The sequence below is a fragment of the Panicum virgatum genome, chromosome 5K (assembly GCF_016808335.1).
Source record: "Panicum virgatum strain AP13 chromosome 5K, P.virgatum_v5, whole genome shotgun sequence".
Taxonomy (NCBI): Eukaryota; Viridiplantae; Streptophyta; class Magnoliopsida; order Poales; family Poaceae; genus Panicum; species Panicum virgatum.
The window spans coordinates 13047605-13064741 of NC_053140.1; the positions used below are offsets into that span (position 1 = coordinate 13047605).

The following is a 17137-nucleotide window of genomic DNA, read 5'->3' on the forward strand; positions in this document are numbered from 1 at the left end:
GACCGCGTGATTAGAGGATGTTTACTGTAGGATCATTGTAGCCAATCATTAATTAATTACTGTCATTAGATTCGTCACGAAAAGTTACACACATTTCTAAAAAGGTTTTACGGATAGATTTTATTTAGTACTCCATACATACGAGATTCTTTTTTCGGGAATCATGTGCTAGATCAACCAAACAAGGACAGTGAGCCAGCTCGGCTGACATGCCGTGCGCCCTTGACAGCATGCTAGGTGTACCATGTGTGAATATCCATTTTGCTGTTAAAAATAAAAGATTACTAGCAGCAGCTGGGCGTCGAGTAAATATGTGATGCGTGATTTATCAATAGCAACAACCAGTAGCGTCATTATCCTGCCAGCAGTAGCTAAAATAGAAATGTCTAAATATGCTTTTTTTTAGGCTTTCTTTCCATCCATTTGTTAAATTAAATCCGTCTCTTATAGATGCGTCTCTTAACCTATCATCAATGCTGATATTTTTTTTATAATTCATCGATGTCGATATTGTGTAGTCGCTGTGTGTGATCCCAAAAGGTTCAGAACATCTCAGACAACCTCTCAAGTCTCAACCGCACTACTCAGATCAACCTCGGCTCGGGATGCTCCGGCTGGAGGTGGCCGGCTCGTTCGAGCTCGGCTCATTGACAGCCCTCCCGCCCAGGGCTCGGATCTCCTCCCTCCCGCCTAGGGCTCGGATCTCCTCCCTCTGTTTCCTGTTTCTGGTGTGTTTAGTTCATTTTGCAAAAATGTGTAAAAATGTAAACAGGGCATTTGAAGTATTAAATGAAGTCTATTTGTAAAACTTTTTACATAGATGAGTTGTAAATCGCGAGACGAATCTAATGATGCTAATTAATCCATGTTTAATCAACAATTAGCGGATGGTTACTGTAGCATCACTACTGCAAATCATAGATTAAGTAGGCTCATTAGATTCGTCTCGCGATTTACAGCCTATCTATGCAAAAAATTTTGTAAATAGACTTCATTTAGTACTTCAAATTAGCAAGATTCCTTTTCACTTTAATGCGTTTACGACTTTTTTGCGTTTACATGTAAAAAACTAAACAAGGCTTTAAACCTTTCTCTTCAGAGTTAAACAAAAAAAAAAAACCTTTCTCTTCTCTCGGACTCGCTCCTCGCTTGCGCTTCCTTCCCTGGCGGCGGCGACGACTGGGCGAGCGGCGGCGCCATTTGTCGCGTATTCGCCCAGCCCTTTTGCCTGCGAGGAGCATCCACCAGGTATGCCCGCCCCTTCTCTTCCCTTCTGCTGCGCGAGACGGAGCACCCCAAACCCTAACGAAACTATATTTGTATTAGGATCTGATGAATCCAGTTACAATATATTACCTACTAACTTCGATTTCGTTTGCAAAAATTATCGGGTCTTCCCCTATTTTGTATTTGTATCCGGATCTGAATCCAGTTACATGTATTTGTATTCGGATCTGAATCTAGTTACATGAGTACACCCGTGTCCTATGCTGGGTTCGCCGCTGCGTTTGCAAGATCTTTTCCTTCCCTGTGATTCACTGCAAATTTTTTTTGCGAGATCCGATTCACTGCAACATTCAGGAGCTCATGGATTCTTGTCCAATGTAACTTTATATCAATTTCCTGTTTTTGCTGCGAGTTTTATGTTTATCTACAACGCTGATAGAGCTTTATTTTTCTTTTGATGGAACTCGCGAAGTTCTTCATGCTATTCTCACGAGTAAATGACTAGTTAAGTCTCGTACATGCAATATTGGAAGCAAACCACTTGAATGAATTGTTTGTCGGCCTATGCCTTTATTTAATCAATCGATGTTGGTACTGTAATGTAGATTTTGGTTAATTAAACACGCTTAGTTCTTGGCGTTTTCTCACGACTGTACTTAAGTTTGGTTCCTCCAGGAGTCCAGGAGACTCTTCTCTTCATTTAGTACATACTGTAGTTGATATATTGCTCTTTTGGCTACTATATGATATGTATCTTGTCTCAGCAAGGCTAATAATTCATTCTGTACTATTAGGGTTGTCAATTTCGAAGCTTTTCACATGGATTCAGCACCGCAAGACTTCCAACCCAGGACATTCTCCATCAAGCTGTGGCCACCAAGTGAAAGCACGCGCCTCAAGCTTGTAGAGAGGATGACCAAGAACCTGTCCACTGAGTCCATATTTTCTCGCAAGTATGGACTTTTGGGCAAGGAAGAGGCTCATGAGAATGCTAAAAGGATTGAACAACTGTGCTTTGCATCTGCAGATGAGCACTTCAAGAGAGAACCTGATGGTGATGGGAGTTCTGCTGTCCAGATGTATGCTAAAGACACTAGCAAGATGATGTTGGAAGTTCTTAAGAAAGGCCCAAGGATTACTGCAGAATCAGAAGCACCAGTATCTGATACACCTCTTGGTGGTGATACTGTATTAGATATATCTGGTGGCAAGCGTGCCTTTATCGAGGCAGATGAAGCAAAGGAACTGCTGAGTCCACTTACCAAACCTGGAAACTCATATAAAAGGATTTGCTTTAGCAATAGGAGCTTTGGTACTGATGCTGCTAATGTTGCTGGACCTATCCTTGAGTCAGTTAAGAATCAGCTTACAGAGGTAGATATATCCGATTTTGTCGCAGGAAGGTCAGAGGATGAAGCACTTGATGTGATGCGCATATTCTCCAAAGCACTAGAGGGCGCTGTACTGAGATATCTAAACATATCCGACAATGCACTAGGTGAGAAGGGTGTCAGGGCATTCAGTGAGCTCCTGAAGTCACAGGAAAATTTGGAGGAACTCTATGTCATGAACGATGGCATATCAGAAGACGCTGCAAAAGCTCTTTCTGAGCTTATTCCTTCAACTGAGAAGCTCAAGGTTCTCCACTTCCACAACAACATGACTGGAGATGAAGGTGCTGTGTATGTCGCTGAAATGGTTAAGCGGTCTCCAAATCTGGAGAGTTTCAGGTGCTCAGCAACAAGGATAGGATCTGATGGTAGTGTCGCATTGTCCGAGGCATTGGGGACATGTACACATCTGAAGAAACTGGATCTTAGGGATAACTTGTTCGGTGTTGATGCAGGGATTGCTCTCAGCAAAACCCTTCCAAAGCTTCCTGATCTTGTTGAGCTTTACCTGAGTGACCTAAATCTTGAGAATAAGGGTACAGTAGCAATTGTCAATGCCCTCAAACAGTCAGCGCCACAGTTGGAAGTCCTTGAAATGGCTGGAAATGAAATAAATGCTGAAGCAGCCCCAGATATAGCAGAATGCCTAACGACCATGCAGTCACTCAAGAAGCTGACCTTGGCTGAGAATGAACTCAAGGATGCCGGTGCTGTGATTATTGCAAAATCTTTGGAAGATGGCCATGCAGATCTCAAGGAACTTGATGTAAGCACAAACATGTTTCAGAGGGCTGGAGCACGCTGCTTTGCACGGGCAGTTGCAAATAAACCTGGTTTTGTGCAACTGAACATCAATGGTAATTTCATCTCTGACGAAGGGATTGAAGAGGTGAAAGGTATTTTGAAGGCTGGTAAGAATTCGCTGGATGTTCTGGGCTCACTAGATGAGAACGATCCTGAGGGGGAGCCTGATAACGGTGATGAGGAGGATGACGAAGATGGCAAGGACGATGACGACGATGACGGGCTGGATTTGAAGCTGCAGAGCGTACAGGTGGAGCATGATGATTAAGCATGCTTAGGTTAACTAGGTCTAGCTTTTGGTCCAGTAATCTTCTGAATACCAGCTACCCTAGACTTTTAGTTATGAGCAAATGCACTATGGCTCGACCATTTAGCACTGAGTCAGGCAGCCTGGTGATCTATCCTTGCGGTTATCAGAACCTTTTGTAACTCCTGAACTTTGGTATCTGTAGTTGTCAGGGTCAGGTGAAGCTGATTTCAACTTGTTTCATGGACGCTATTTAGTGCTCCAACTTATTTGCTGTGATGTTTTCGGGCACTTCATTGGTTTATTTGCAATCTGCACTATTGTGGCATTTATGGATGTTGTCTATGTATTTCTTTTATGTAATGATGTTGCCTATGTTAGTGTGGGAATAAACTGCATAGTAACGGGCGAATCATGTGGTTTTACTAGAATATTGCCGTTTCCTTTTCGAGTGTATTGCTTGACGAATTAATAGATTCACCTATAAAGCACCTCGCACTCTGCAAGCCATGCAACTTGCAGAATTTGGTACCCAGGAGCACATTGATCTTAGAATCAAGTAAGATGACCCCGTTTCTATGACGAGTGGATGAGCTGGAGTTCCTCAGGTTTGACTGCTGAATTGAAGCACGCCGTCGCAGAATGTTCACTGGTCGGGACACGTACAGCTTGGCCAAGAATGCTCACTGCTCGGCCGACACGAGGCGTGCAGTAGCCAGTAGAAGTGCCGAGACGCACAGGTGTTGGTCTTGAGGCGCAAGCAAGCACGAGGCACCAATCATGGAATCAATTTGTTCCCAAACCTGGCGTACGCCCGCTAGCTAGTGCTCAATTTCAGCCGAATAAAGATCAAAGAAACCACTCCATCGAATCAATTGCTTGAATCAAGGCTCGTTTAGTCCCAAATGATTTCCTAGGGATGCATGGTTTTGTAGACAAGGAATTGATCTTTAAAAATTCTGGCATAATGACCCACATAATTTAGTTAAATGGTGCTGGGAGTCAGGGACGAGGGTAGTAACTGGCAATGCTGAACCCTTTGCATTCTAAGCTCCATGGCGCATCAGCAGCCTATTAACAATTCTGCTGAACTTACATGTTCAAAGCCTGTCGAGTCTCTAGTCTCTACCCTGTGAGGTGTGAGCCCAGCGCTGTACTTGTACGCGGCGATCTACAGGAACCCGGAACTGGGCAACGAAGAATCTCTTCGGAATTTACTCCGGAGTCTGGACGCCATGGATCTTTCATCTTTGTCGCCCGCGTGGAGACTGCTCGGTCATCTGCTTCACCCAGGCAAGTAGCTACCCGGCGGCGGCTGATGAATCAACGTTGGCATTGGATTCGATTCAGTGTGTGACGTGCCTCTCCTGCAGCCTCTTCTGCCCAGCACAAATCCATCAACCTCGGGTCGTCACTGCAGCAAGAAACTGACGCTCACATTTGCAACTTGGGGATCAGATTACCGGCGTGACAGTGCGAGCCGGCCGGCCTGCCGCCGGCACGCTGCGGCAGGGCGGCCCGGCGTCCCCGTCCCCACACATGCCGGTGGCTCCGTCGCGCGCGCCACCGGAGCCACACGCTTTTTAAATTGGATTTCCCGCGGCAGGGACGCTTGCCCTCGTCGGCCGCCTCGCCCGCTGCGTACTCCTCCCCCTCCCCTCCCCCGCCGCGCCAGCCCCGTCCTCCAGTCTGTACTCGCTTGGCTCCACCCGCGCTCCTGCTCCTACAAATCACGCTCCCTCCCACCGCCTTCTTCCCCCGCCTCCTCATCGATCAGGAACACAGCGCGGCATGGACAGGTACAGGATCGCGCCGGCGCGGCCGGTCCGCCTCTCCGCCGCCGCCACGGGCCCCGGCGGGGCGCACCTCCGCCCGGCGGCGCTGTCGTCGGGGCGCCGGTCGGGCGGCGCCGAGATCGGCATCTTCACGGCCGAGCGCTACTTCAGCGCGGCCGACGTGGTCAGGCGCGACGCCGCGCCGGCGCCGGTCTCCGATCACGAGCTGCCGCGGGTGCCCGTCCCGGCACCGGACGCGGCCAGCCTGAGCGGGCGCACCGCCGCGTCGTCCGAGGCCAGCTGGAACAGCCGGTCCGGGCTGCTGTCCGTGGCCCACCTCTCGGCCGCGGCAAGGCAGCAGAAGGCGGCCGGTGCCGGCGCGGCAGCGTACGGGAGCGATCAGGGTTGCCAGCGCGGTAGGAAGACGGGCGGTGGTTCGGGCCAGCGGTGGACGCTGTTCGGCCGCGACTGCCCCTGCGCCGGCAGGAAGGCGGTGACCGTCGACGTCGCGTCCGAGCCGAGGAGCCCGGCCCCGGCGGCGGCTCACTTCAACGACGCCAGGTTCAGCCCGCCGTCCGCCGTTGAGGAGTGCCTCGAGAGCGACATCTTTAAGGCGAAGCACCCGTCTCCTCCAAGAGCTGCAGCCGATGATCACCACCAGGAGCTCGCCAGCAAACTGAAGGTCACCGTAACGCCGGGGAGCCGCGCGTTCCCTCTCGCCGCCGACGGCGTCTTCGCGGCGGCGCCAAGCCGTCCGCTCGCCGCTTTCAAGGCGGAGATCGACCGCCGCGTCGTGACCTCCGGGGGGTTCACGTTCCCCACAGCGCTCGGCGCGGGGAGGGTCGTGTGCAGCGGCAGCGTCTTGGACGAGCCGCCGCGCGTGTCGCTGGAGGTGTTCCACCCCATCGACGAGGACTCGGTGATGCTCGCGGACCCTCCGCGCGCCATGCCACCGGCGGGCCGCGCCGGGCTGCTCCCGCTCCCGGCACGCGCTCCGCCGCTGGTCCCGGCGCTGGCTGACGAGGAGGCGATGAGCGACGCGAGCTCGGACCTGTTCGACCTGGAGAGCTTCGCGGCGTCGTCGTCGTACCCGACCACGTACCGCGGGCGGGGCAGCCGCCGGAACTCGGCCGACGACGACCTCATCCCCTACGGCTCCGCCGCCGCCGCCGCCGAGCCGGCGCTAAGCGAGTGCCTGTACCCGGCGAGCGAGGTGAGCGTGGTGTGGAGCGTGGTCACGGCCGAGGACGGCGCGTTCGACGCGGCCAACTTCTCCAGCGCGGCGTCCGCGTGCTGCGGCGACGACCTCCGCTACGTGGTCCCGGAGCTCCCCGAGGCCGGCTTCACCGCCGCCATGTCCCGCAGCGCCGGCCGCAAGAAAAGCAGCGGCGGCGGCGGGTTCCTGAACAGCTGCCGGTGCGAGAAGGCGGTCAGCGTCGGGCCCACGCCGGTGCGGGTGGTCCGGCCGCCGGCGCACCCGGGGGCGGCCGCCAGGAAGATGGGCGGTGACGGCGCGGCACGGTACCACTCCGGCCGCGGCCGCGCACACGTGCCGGTCCGGACGTGACGCGCGCGCCGTCAGCTAGCCGGCCGGCGCTGACAAGCGCGCCCGCGGTTGTCCTTTTTTGTTGGTAGATTTTGAAAAATGGAAATGATGTCGGTAGATTTGTGATCTCACGACGTTGTCGCTATGTACAAATGTGGATGCTTTGTCTGTTTATTTGGATCGTGGTGAGAGTGAAACGGCTGTCTTATGACAATATGAGGCAACTTTTCAAAAAATGACAATATGAGGCTGTTTTGGTTTGTTCAAGTTATTGCACAAAATGAGGCACCTCTGTACTCACATATCCACTGTGAAACACATCGTCAGTGGTCGGATTCTCTCTCTCACGGCTCTCACGGTAAGCACAAGAATAATGTAGACTAGCCATGAGATAGATGGAACAGTATTTCTATAATATAGTAATAATAATAAATCTATTCTAGATTATGTTAGGACCGCACCTCATCTCGTATTTTCTCCGTTTCAAATTATAATTCGTTTGATTTTATTTGATCCTAAATTTGATCACTCGTCTTATTAAAAAATTGTATAAAATATCACTTATTTTGTTATGGTTTGCTTTATTAATAAAAATATTCAAGAATAATTTAAATTTGAATATGTTTGCATAAATTCTTTTTTAATAAGATGAGTGGTCAAATTTTGAATAAAATAGTCAAACGAATTTTAATTTAGAACGAAGGGAGTATTGATCTATGCCCTCTTCTCCGGAGGGATAAGTTTCGACAAGGGTACCTACTACCTAGATCAAGATGAGAAGGACCTGTTTTACGACCATTTCCTCCGGGCTCACGGTAGTGACGAGCTTTTTTCCTAAAACTTTGCACGCACACGACTGTCATCCGATCCCTTTCTCAACGGACTTTTTTCGCCCATTTCCATCGCTTGTGCACTGTGACCCTGCCTGCAAAATCCGTATCTAATGGATGAGTAATCAGTGTGACAGGACGTCTCGTCTCGCCCTTTTTGCGTTTGAGAGTGGAGGCGATTTTGCTATGTCACCCACTGTTGAGAGCTAGGCAGACCGCTCGATCGACCTGTCTCCGGCATGTCAGACTCAAGAGAGGAATATTCATCCATTCTGCAGGCTGGCGGGGATGCAAATTATATTTATATTGAATCATTGGATCCATCTAAAAGTTGATAAAAAATATACTAGAATAGTATTCTACGCAAATAATTTGAGAGGAGAAATGAATTAGAGTGATATGCCATCACAACAATTAATTAGATGATCCAAAAACACTAGCTATTGGGTACCCACTTAGCTTCTCCTCATCAATTGATCATATATTTTTTCGTGTTCAGGAAATCAGAATTTTCTTACTTGCATTATCAAATTAATTCCGATTGGATTACAACTATATCCGGCGAGTACCAATTCAATTCTGAACTGCAATAAGCTTGGCCGTCTCTCAAAAATAGACTTTCGCCATATATAATGCATATGGCGGGTTCTCTCAAAGAAAAACTGAAGGAATGGATGATTGATGAATCTAGTGTTAGCTGGTTTGGCTTGTCCCTGCATATAGGTACGAGCTCGTTACTGTAGGGAGCACATGAAGTGCACGTCGAGCTACCAGCAAGTTGTGTCCACCTCATGCTAGATGAAGCCTAGAGCCATTCGTATGCGTGGCTCCAAACCAACACGGGCACGCATGAGAAACATGTATGTACACACCCAAAAGCTACATTGATTATGATCAACAATTTAGGCGCAATTATTACCTAATCGAAATTGCTGTCCTTGTCTAAAAATAGACAAGAGCCACGCTCTTCTGGTAACACGTATGAGCCACATTTTCTGCACTATGTTTTGCTCCAAAATTGAAACTTTTAATATTATAAAATGCAAGCGTGTCTAATCTCTATCTCTATCTCTACTATTTGTTTTATTGATCCGTTAATCTGAATCCTAATCGGAATAATCCGAACAAATCAAACAAATCAATCGGAATCCCGATTGGAACAGGAACAATCAATGTCTCGCACAATTACGCCACTTTTTGTATACTAGTGGAATTTCATTATATTGGGTTCTTTCTTAGATCTAAATGCCCGAATTTGGTGGTTAAACTCTAATGCGGTGACAATACTATATGGGAGGTCCTGTAGATTTGTACATAAAGTGAACAAACACAAATGATGATACTATGTAGATCTATTATATTATTCGTAGCAACGAACAAGACACTATGCTAGTAATTTAAGAAAAAAAGAGGAAAAAATAGAAACCAAACAAAGGAAAGAAGCACCACATTTTGTCACGAAAGGAATGGCGCCAATCACGTCATGGAGCACAGTGGGCGACTATAGCGTAGGACAAGACGTCGAGGGATGACCATGTGTCATGACTCATGAGGCGTGTGTCGTGCTTGGTGCCCGGCCTGGCATATGCTACGGCATGGCCCCGTATGCAACCCTAGCAACGATCCCACCACCCATCACCCTCTCCGGCCAGAACGGAACAGGACATGGAAGACACAGACACACGCCCTGCCAGCGCGCGCGCGCGCGCGCGTACGTGGCCGCGGCGCCGCCACATCACCGCGCGCCGCCGGCGGAGCAAATCTGAATCGTCTCGCGCGCGACACCAACGGGTTTGATCGCCTCTGCTTGTTCGATGCGCGCGAGCGAGTCGGATGGATGGATCGGTCGCTGTTCCTTCCAATCTTCCTCCAAGCCTCCAAGGCAAAGGCAGCAACCAGCAGGCTGCAGGGATGGGCCGGCCATGTGCGGTCGGCCGGGTCGACGAGGTCGCGCGCCTCAGCTCGCTGGGAAACAGAACGCCGGCGCGGAGCTGAAGTTTCTTTTTTTGAAAGAAGCTGAGCTGAAGTTTCAGAAAGGCTTGTGCGTTTGTGAGTCGGATTTCTTTCTGTTTTCTGACCGAGGGCAGCTTCGTCAGTTGGATTGGAGCTGAAATGCTGAATCGCTGACGCCGTGATGCGTGTGGATGAGAGGTCGGACTGATGAGTGATGAGTGGCGACGACCGGCCCCACCGTTCCCATGCGTCACGGACTCACGAGGATGAGAAATATGAATGGGTAGATCGTGTAATAATCTGTCAATGCAAATTTTGAATTTGAACAAAAACTTCTACAAGAAACAAAATGAGAAACCGACATAGGAGTACGAGCAACAGTTCAATCCATAACTATTAATTTTCTCTCTTTTTTGCAAAAATTTTGTTCAACATCAAAATTTGCACATGTATATACATAATTGTATGACCTATCATTTTGTATGCTGGGAGGTTTGGAATGATCGTAATGCCCGTATTTTCCAACCGTGCTGACCGTAAAGATTAAGGGAGAGGTTTCAGCATGGATTTTGGATAGCGCGAAGCAACTGGCATGTCTAATTTAATTAGCTTGAGTTATTTCGAGACTTTTCTTTATAGGACTGCTAGCTCACTATATTTTTTTTCAACTCTCTTCTTATTTAGGAAAATCGGGGCAGCTGTCGTGCTCATTCTGTTTCAAAAGGAAAATAATGCAACATTTCCATGGGCTTTATAATTCAAGTTTGTAGACTTTACCAGTTTTTAGTGTTTAGAGCAAGCTAATTAGTTTGAATGAACTGATTTGTTTATCCTAAACTAGAGCAAGCTAAGCTCAAATGAACTAATTTATCCTAAATGTCGAAGGGAGTACTCCAGGGTTGGGTATAATAGAAGACACCCGTTTTGTAAGCTAATGGGTGTCACAATTTTTAAAATTGTTCAAGTTGATATGCTCTCTTCGGCAACAGCAACATTTAGGAAAATCGGGGTGCGGCTAGTGCAACACATATAGGTCTCCTGCTAGGAGTAACCAAACAAATGGCTCGAAGAAGTCCAATCTTATTGAGAAATTCATCTAGTACAACGCCACTGATGGTCCAAACTCTTCCAAATTCTCTATATTATCATGGGCAGCAAACATACATCCCTTCTAGACCCGACAGCGTGATCTGACCAGCTTGTAAACTGGTGCCCCCATCGGTCCAGACAATAGCTCCAGTTAGATAACTGTATGTCGAGTTGTCGACCTAGACCATCTCTCAGCTCGAGCAGCCAAAGCAGTCCAGCTCAGCTGTTCTTCGGGGTGCTGTGTTCATCGTCAAGTCTCGGAGAGTCAGTTCCACTGTAGAAGGAGGCCTCGCTCGAGGCATCAGAGTCTGCGCCATTAGCCTCCTTCTCAGATGATTCAAGGAAGCTATCAGTTGAGCTGTGCAAAGATCCCATCTTCTTGTCGTCCTCCTGCATTCGCTCTGCATAGCTGTTGTACTCGAATGTAGCTGGATTCTTCCCCCCGAATGCCGAGTCGAGCTCCTCCATGTCAAAGACCTCTGCCATTATCTTCTGGCTCTCCTTGTCGTTCGAGTACACAAACTTCACCTTCTTGCGGGTCTCATGGTCCAGGAAAGGCTTCACTATCTGTCAGGTGCAATCATGGTTAGACTGTTTGGCGTTTTGATCCCTAGAATGACTTGCTTGAGAGTACAAAGAATGAAAGCAGTGAAAATTGTATCATGATGAGGGTCAAAAGGACTCAAGACTGCTGCCGCATCCAAAAAATGATTCAATGCAATGCATTTTCAGTGTGCATATGTAGCATTTCATAGAGTTTAATCACCACAGTTTGAGTTCGGGTTTAGGTTACTGCAGACAGAAGAACACATCATGGAACACAAATGAAAGACAATTACATTTCAATTTTATTAGTTTAAATTCATTGAGAAATCATAGATGGGACAACAAAATTATTTAACCATTTGACAAACAAATCTAACTAGAGAATGGAGGTGCAATAGGTAGTTGACCAAATCCCATCAGTGTGGACCAATATTACAAAATCATGGTAGGCTAGTGGCAATCACTCCAATACTAAAGCATACCGACTACAATATGGTGAATATGACCATAAGAAAAAACAGAAGAAATGTTGGAATAAGTGAACAGAAGTCAGTTGCGCTCACCTTCCAGAATGATTCAAATATCCTAGGAGGATTGTAAAGGATTGCTAGCCCCAACCGCTCAGGATAACAGTCTTGCAAAACATTGACAGTCTCACGGGTTACCTTCAGTGGTGTGCTTCCCAATGTCCAGCACTGGAAATCTGTCAGCCACACCATCTTCTCTTGATCTTCTGTTAGGTTCATAATCGCTTTCTCCAGAGAGTAAACTAGATATTTGATCTGCCCTGTTGCTGAGGTAGTGTTCTATTCCATTTAAAAAAAGCAGTGTTAAACAAAAAAATGGTGCAGTGGTGCTTCGCATTTACTGGAGAAACTTAAAAAATATCAAATAGCTTACACATAGGCAATCCTCGAAGTAAACTATTAACGTTTAAAATCAACAGTTAAAACTCCAATTGATATTATAAAATTGTGGTAATTAAGGGAAAGAAAGAAAAATTTTAGTGCAAAGCTTGAACTTCTCCTTTTGTTTCTCCTAATAGATTGATTTTGTAGTTACATCATAAGGGTTGACAGACCACATACTCAGTATTCGTAGTTTATACTCATGCACAGGCTTAGCACTTCGCAAGATAACACTACGATTATGGTTATTAGAAGCACTTAGTAAGATACTCATATAATTAAATTCTAATTTCCAAGCGTATTAAATGGTAGTTATATCTAATGCAGAATCATACATAACACCTCTGCAAGATGAACAACTGAATTATTTCCACAAATTTACTGCAGTATCTCAACTAACCTCTAAGCCAGGCCTCAATACAAGAACAGTTCTCCCTTGTTTGTCCTTGTAATCTGCCCTATATATCTTTCCAGTCTCTGCTTCCTGTGCAATATCTGCCTGAAGGTGGTAAAAGGGTGAGACAAGTTATTATGTTGTAAAACAGGAAAATATGAGAAATAATTCTTAAGAACAAATACAGGCAGGTTTTGGACTATAAGCTGTTCTCCCAACAATCAATGAAAATAATCCTTAAATTAGTGCTCAAACTAATACTGGCCATGCTTATTCCTCTTATACCAAACTTCCAGATAGCTTATACTAAACTGCCATGGCTTTTTACTAATGGGTAGAGAAAAGGTGGGTAAGAACTATAAATGCTCCCTTACTAACGGGTGCGAAGCACTATGGGAGTTGGCAATAGCGTTATTGCCGGCAGCAAATAATCACACAATATGCTGCCTTACCGCCTGGTTCTGGGGTCCACGCTAGTGTTGACTTTGGCAAAATACATCTGTTGTGCCCTAAGAATAGCAAAAACTGCAGGGTTACATATGCAGGCTAACTTGGTAGGTAGCCTTTTGACTAGGTCACGCACTATTATGCATCACGTCTCAGCTCGTTGATCCATACATATTGTGTGATTCTTGCACGTCTTCAGAGATTCCTATCTAGCTCAAGAGTCAAGACACAACAGGTACACAAACTACACACAACCCTACAGAAGAGAGATTTGACACACTATGAAAAGGGAATGCTATACCCTTTAGGGAGGTATCCATACAGTTTGCGAGCAACTACAAGGTCCCCTGCCTGACTACTTCTCATCAATGTTTGAATGAACTAGTTACTAGTCTATGTATAGCCTGTAAACAGATGCATCTTCAACGAAAATAAACATACCCAGCAAATGTTCTCTGGCTTGAATGCGAGCCGCCACTTCACAGCTGCTTTCATCATCTTACTAGCTTTCTGCACATTCCAGTTCCTTGCTCGAAGAAATCTCGATAACGAGGCATCTGAAAGGAAATCCTGAATGGCTGCTGATGAGTATTCACCAAGCTCCTTGCGTAATTCATTTATCTGCTCCATAAAACAGTACAGCAAGTTAGCCCTTCAAAGAAACTAATTTAATAAAAGGGATCCAGCGGAGATGTTTAGGCAGTATTGCGCACTAACTTTTTCTTGCTGTTCTTCTAGGGACAAGCCTTTCTCAGTTGTACCACTGTTGCTTGACTTGAACAGAAAGGACATTTCAGCACCTTGATGAACCAGCACAGATAGATGCGTAGCTGCAAGACGTGCAGAAATACTATTATAAGAAGAATGAAGATGAAAAACTAATTTCAATCAGCTCCTTTGTGCAAAAAGTAAAAAAAAAAACAAGTTAGCAAAAGAACATAATGAGAAAAGGTATGAATAATTTTTGTTGCGGTGATACTCTTTTTTTATTTAGTTGCAGTGATACTCTACTTGAACAAGTATTTAATATATTTCGGTAGGCACCGGGAAGGGTTGCCTACTTTCATTCAACTGCAGCTTTATGAATGCCATACCGAGTATAAAAACCACACAAACACACATCACAGTCACGGTCTCACTGCAAACAGAAGGAAAACAATCTAGCAATAATAATATATACAGACAGCCGCAGGCTTCGACTGATGATCAATGCAATGCCAAACATCGAAATCTCCGAAATGGGGGGAAATAAATAGGGCAGGCCGGCAGGCCAAGTCAATGTCATCCCTGATCTCCACTCTCCAGGAAACCGACAGCGAGCGGACATGAAGATGCAGCAGCATTCATGGCACTAGCACGGCAGGAACGACGCGGGCAATCGGTCCTCGCATGACGGCGGACTGGATCTGAGCATCCGACGGCGTTCCACACCGCCAGGTCGGGATCGAGTCAACGCGGCGCGGCAACTGCCAGTAGGCAGCTCCGATCCTCCGGGAGCCGGGGGGGGGGGGGGGGCGGAGCGGCGAGGAGGAACGGATCGAAACCACACCCACCCCGCGTCACATCAAACGAGCAAACCCAAACCAAGCGATCTCCCGGCGAAGAAACAGAGCCGCCCGGCGCGGGACTAGCGACCACGAACCTGATCCCGCCCGCCGAACACGGCGCCTAAACCCCCCGACCCCGCTGACGACCGGGAATTCGCAGCGGTCGGGCCGATCGCCGGGAACTGCGAGGCAGCAGGCGGGAAGGGGGAGGGGGAGCATTAGCACGCACCTGGGTCGTTGCGGCCCCCGCCGCGCGCGCCCGCGGGAGAGCGGAGGACGGTGGAGGAGCAGTCGCGGGGGGCCTGGGGGGAAATGGAAGTGTGGAGCGGGGCGGGCGGGGAAAGGAATCGGGGGGAAAGGGAGTGGGAGATAAAAAGAAAAAGGAACAGGTGCTCGGCGTGCGGGACGGGTGGAGAAGTCGCCGGTCGCCGGCCACGCGCGTGGAAGGCGAGGCGGGTGCCACCAGCAGCCGGGGCGCGGTGGTGCGGTGGCGCGTCAGGTGTCACCGGCCGGGGATGCTGCCGCGCGGCGCGGCGCGGCGCGGCGACCGTTTCGTCTTCCTGGGCCGTGCACCGGAGGGCAGGGTACGGGGGGGGATCCGGACGTGTGGTGGACGGTGGGTGGGTGGAGGCCCGGCGGACACTGACGGCCCTCCGATTCTCCTAGAGATATTTTTCTGCCCGGACGGCCGGAGGGGACCATGTGCGGTGGAAGTGGGGAACGAGTCATCACTCATCAGCATGTGTTCGTTTCAAAAAAGAAAAAAAAATCATCAGCACGTGCTAAGAGCACGTGTTTGGTTCTAAGGTTCAAATGGGCTGGGTTAAATCGAACCCGTTTTTTTAGGTGTTTGATTTGAGAATGAGGTGGGTTGGCTCCATTCCTGAACTGAATATTTCGCTCAGATGTGGGTTGAAATGGTTCGTCCAAAACCGAGTGGACCATCCCGACCTGCTTCGTTGCCGTCGGGGCTGCGTGGGGGTCGGGTGGCCAGAGTCGAGCTACGCAATGCGGAGTTAACAGGGGCAGCGGGCGGGGGGCCCTCTAGGATGGGGATGAGCACACAAAAAATTAAAAAAATAAAGACGATGATAGACGAGTCCCATAAATTATCATCTTATATCATCGCTCTAAATCCTTTTGACCGAACAAAAATATGAATTGGATCTATCCTCTAACCAAACATGAGCGAGTCACAGCGAAAAAAATAGAAATGGACCTAACTCATCTCCAAACTAAACACATGCTCTATTTTTTTGTTTCTTTCTTTTTTTTCCACGGAGAAACCAACACAACCAGCAATAGAAATATACAGAGGCGGAGCTTGCGGTGGGTCTACCCACCCCACCCCACCCCCATTTCCTAGATCGGCCATTAGAAATATAGGAATAGATCAATAAATAAATAGCAATGTGATGACATGGGATTTCTTAAATGTTTCATGTGTTTACAGTACGGATAATGACGTGTGGAGCGGCGGTAAACTGGTAAACTATCGCATTCCGTTCACCATTTAGAGAACTGGTTGGCGTCAGGTTCCCAAACACGCATAGTGAGAGGCGTGTCGTGTGCAACAGAGCTTGGAAACACAAATGCTCTTTCCCCCTGTTTGTTTACTTACTGGTCAGCAGCTACTGATAATTAAGGTAGTGATTCTGGGCAGCCTCCAAGCCAGGCTAAGCCCAATCTAGACTAGCACAACACACAGGTTTCAGCAATGCAAATACCTAGTGTTTGATAATTAAGGTAGTGCTTTTTTTTGGTTGGCTGGCTTGCTGGAGTGTGTAACACTTTATCTCTGGTTTGGTAAAATTATCGCTACTAAGTTTGTGAAGAACTAGAGTTAACTCTCCTTCCACCCCTCAGCCCATATCAGTTTGACAATTCCCTTCAAATCACAGCTGCAGCTCGACCCGACCTGATTCGACCACGTGTTGGGTTGGACTTGAGCTAAAAAAATCTGACCTGATGGTCAAGTCGTGTTAGGCCAGTTTCAATCAAGTCGTGTTAGGCCAGTTTCAGTGGGAGTTTCATGAACATAGTTACCTAGACTGAGAACTAGGTAATTGTGTCAGATAGGTTTCATGGTGATGAAACTATTCTCATATCTAATGAAACTTCATTTTTTTTCTTTGTCATGTCAGCAAAATTAATATCATTAAACTCTCCATGAAACCAGACTGACCTGGTATTGAGGCCGAAGAAGAAAAAGCACTAGGTTTTATTTTAATCCGACCCGAACCCAACCTGACGTGAGAAATGATTAGGTCTCTAACGCAAAAGGTAGGTGAGCCGAATCAATTGGAGACAGCGATGGCTTGTGCAGCCTGCATAGCGTGGAACGGATCTCGTTTTTATTTCCAGCTAGCCGGGCCTGAGGACTCTTTTTCATTGCTAGAGCCAGGCTATGGCCTGCATCTCATGATGCAGGGG

The 17137-nt window shown here is 47.7% G+C and overlaps 3 protein-coding genes across 4 annotated transcripts; 2 read left to right on the forward strand and 1 right to left on the reverse strand.

Annotated features, from left to right (window-relative positions):
- The first annotated feature begins 1087 nt into the window (after positions 1-1087).
- LOC120706442 (RAN GTPase-activating protein 1-like) lies at positions 1088-4005 on the forward strand. Its single transcript, XM_039991098.1, has 2 exons — positions 1088-1248; positions 2022-4005. Exon 2 carries the CDS (start codon positions 2047-2049, stop codon positions 3688-3690), a length of 1644 nt encoding a protein of 547 aa, XP_039847032.1. The 5' UTR covers positions 1088-1248; positions 2022-2046; the 3' UTR covers positions 3691-4005.
- A 1021-nt stretch (positions 4006-5026) lies between these two features.
- On the forward strand, positions 5027-7232 carry LOC120706443 (protein PHYTOCHROME KINASE SUBSTRATE 4-like). The gene has a single exon (XM_039991099.1). It carries the CDS (start codon positions 5461-5463, stop codon positions 7009-7011), a length of 1551 nt encoding a protein of 516 aa, XP_039847033.1. The 5' UTR covers positions 5027-5460; the 3' UTR covers positions 7012-7232.
- Positions 7233-10819: 3587 nt separating this feature from the next.
- LOC120706444 (phosphatidylinositol transfer protein 3-like) lies at positions 10820-15285 on the reverse strand. 2 transcript variants are annotated; one of them, XM_039991101.1, is made up of 6 exons: positions 14934-15285; positions 13875-13987; positions 13599-13778; positions 12717-12815; positions 11972-12214; positions 10820-11429 (listed from the first exon to the last, which is right to left on the reverse strand). In XM_039991101.1, the coding sequence occupies exons 2-6, from the start codon at positions 13947-13949 to the stop codon at positions 11082-11084; spliced, it is 945 nt and encodes a 314-aa protein (XP_039847035.1). In that variant the 5' UTR covers positions 13950-13987; positions 14934-15285; the 3' UTR covers positions 10820-11081. The 2 variants fall into 2 exon arrangements, with proteins under 2 accessions (XP_039847035.1, XP_039847034.1); XM_039991100.1 differs by having other exon boundaries at positions 14800-15041.
- Between the last annotated feature and the right edge of the window lie 1852 nt (positions 15286-17137).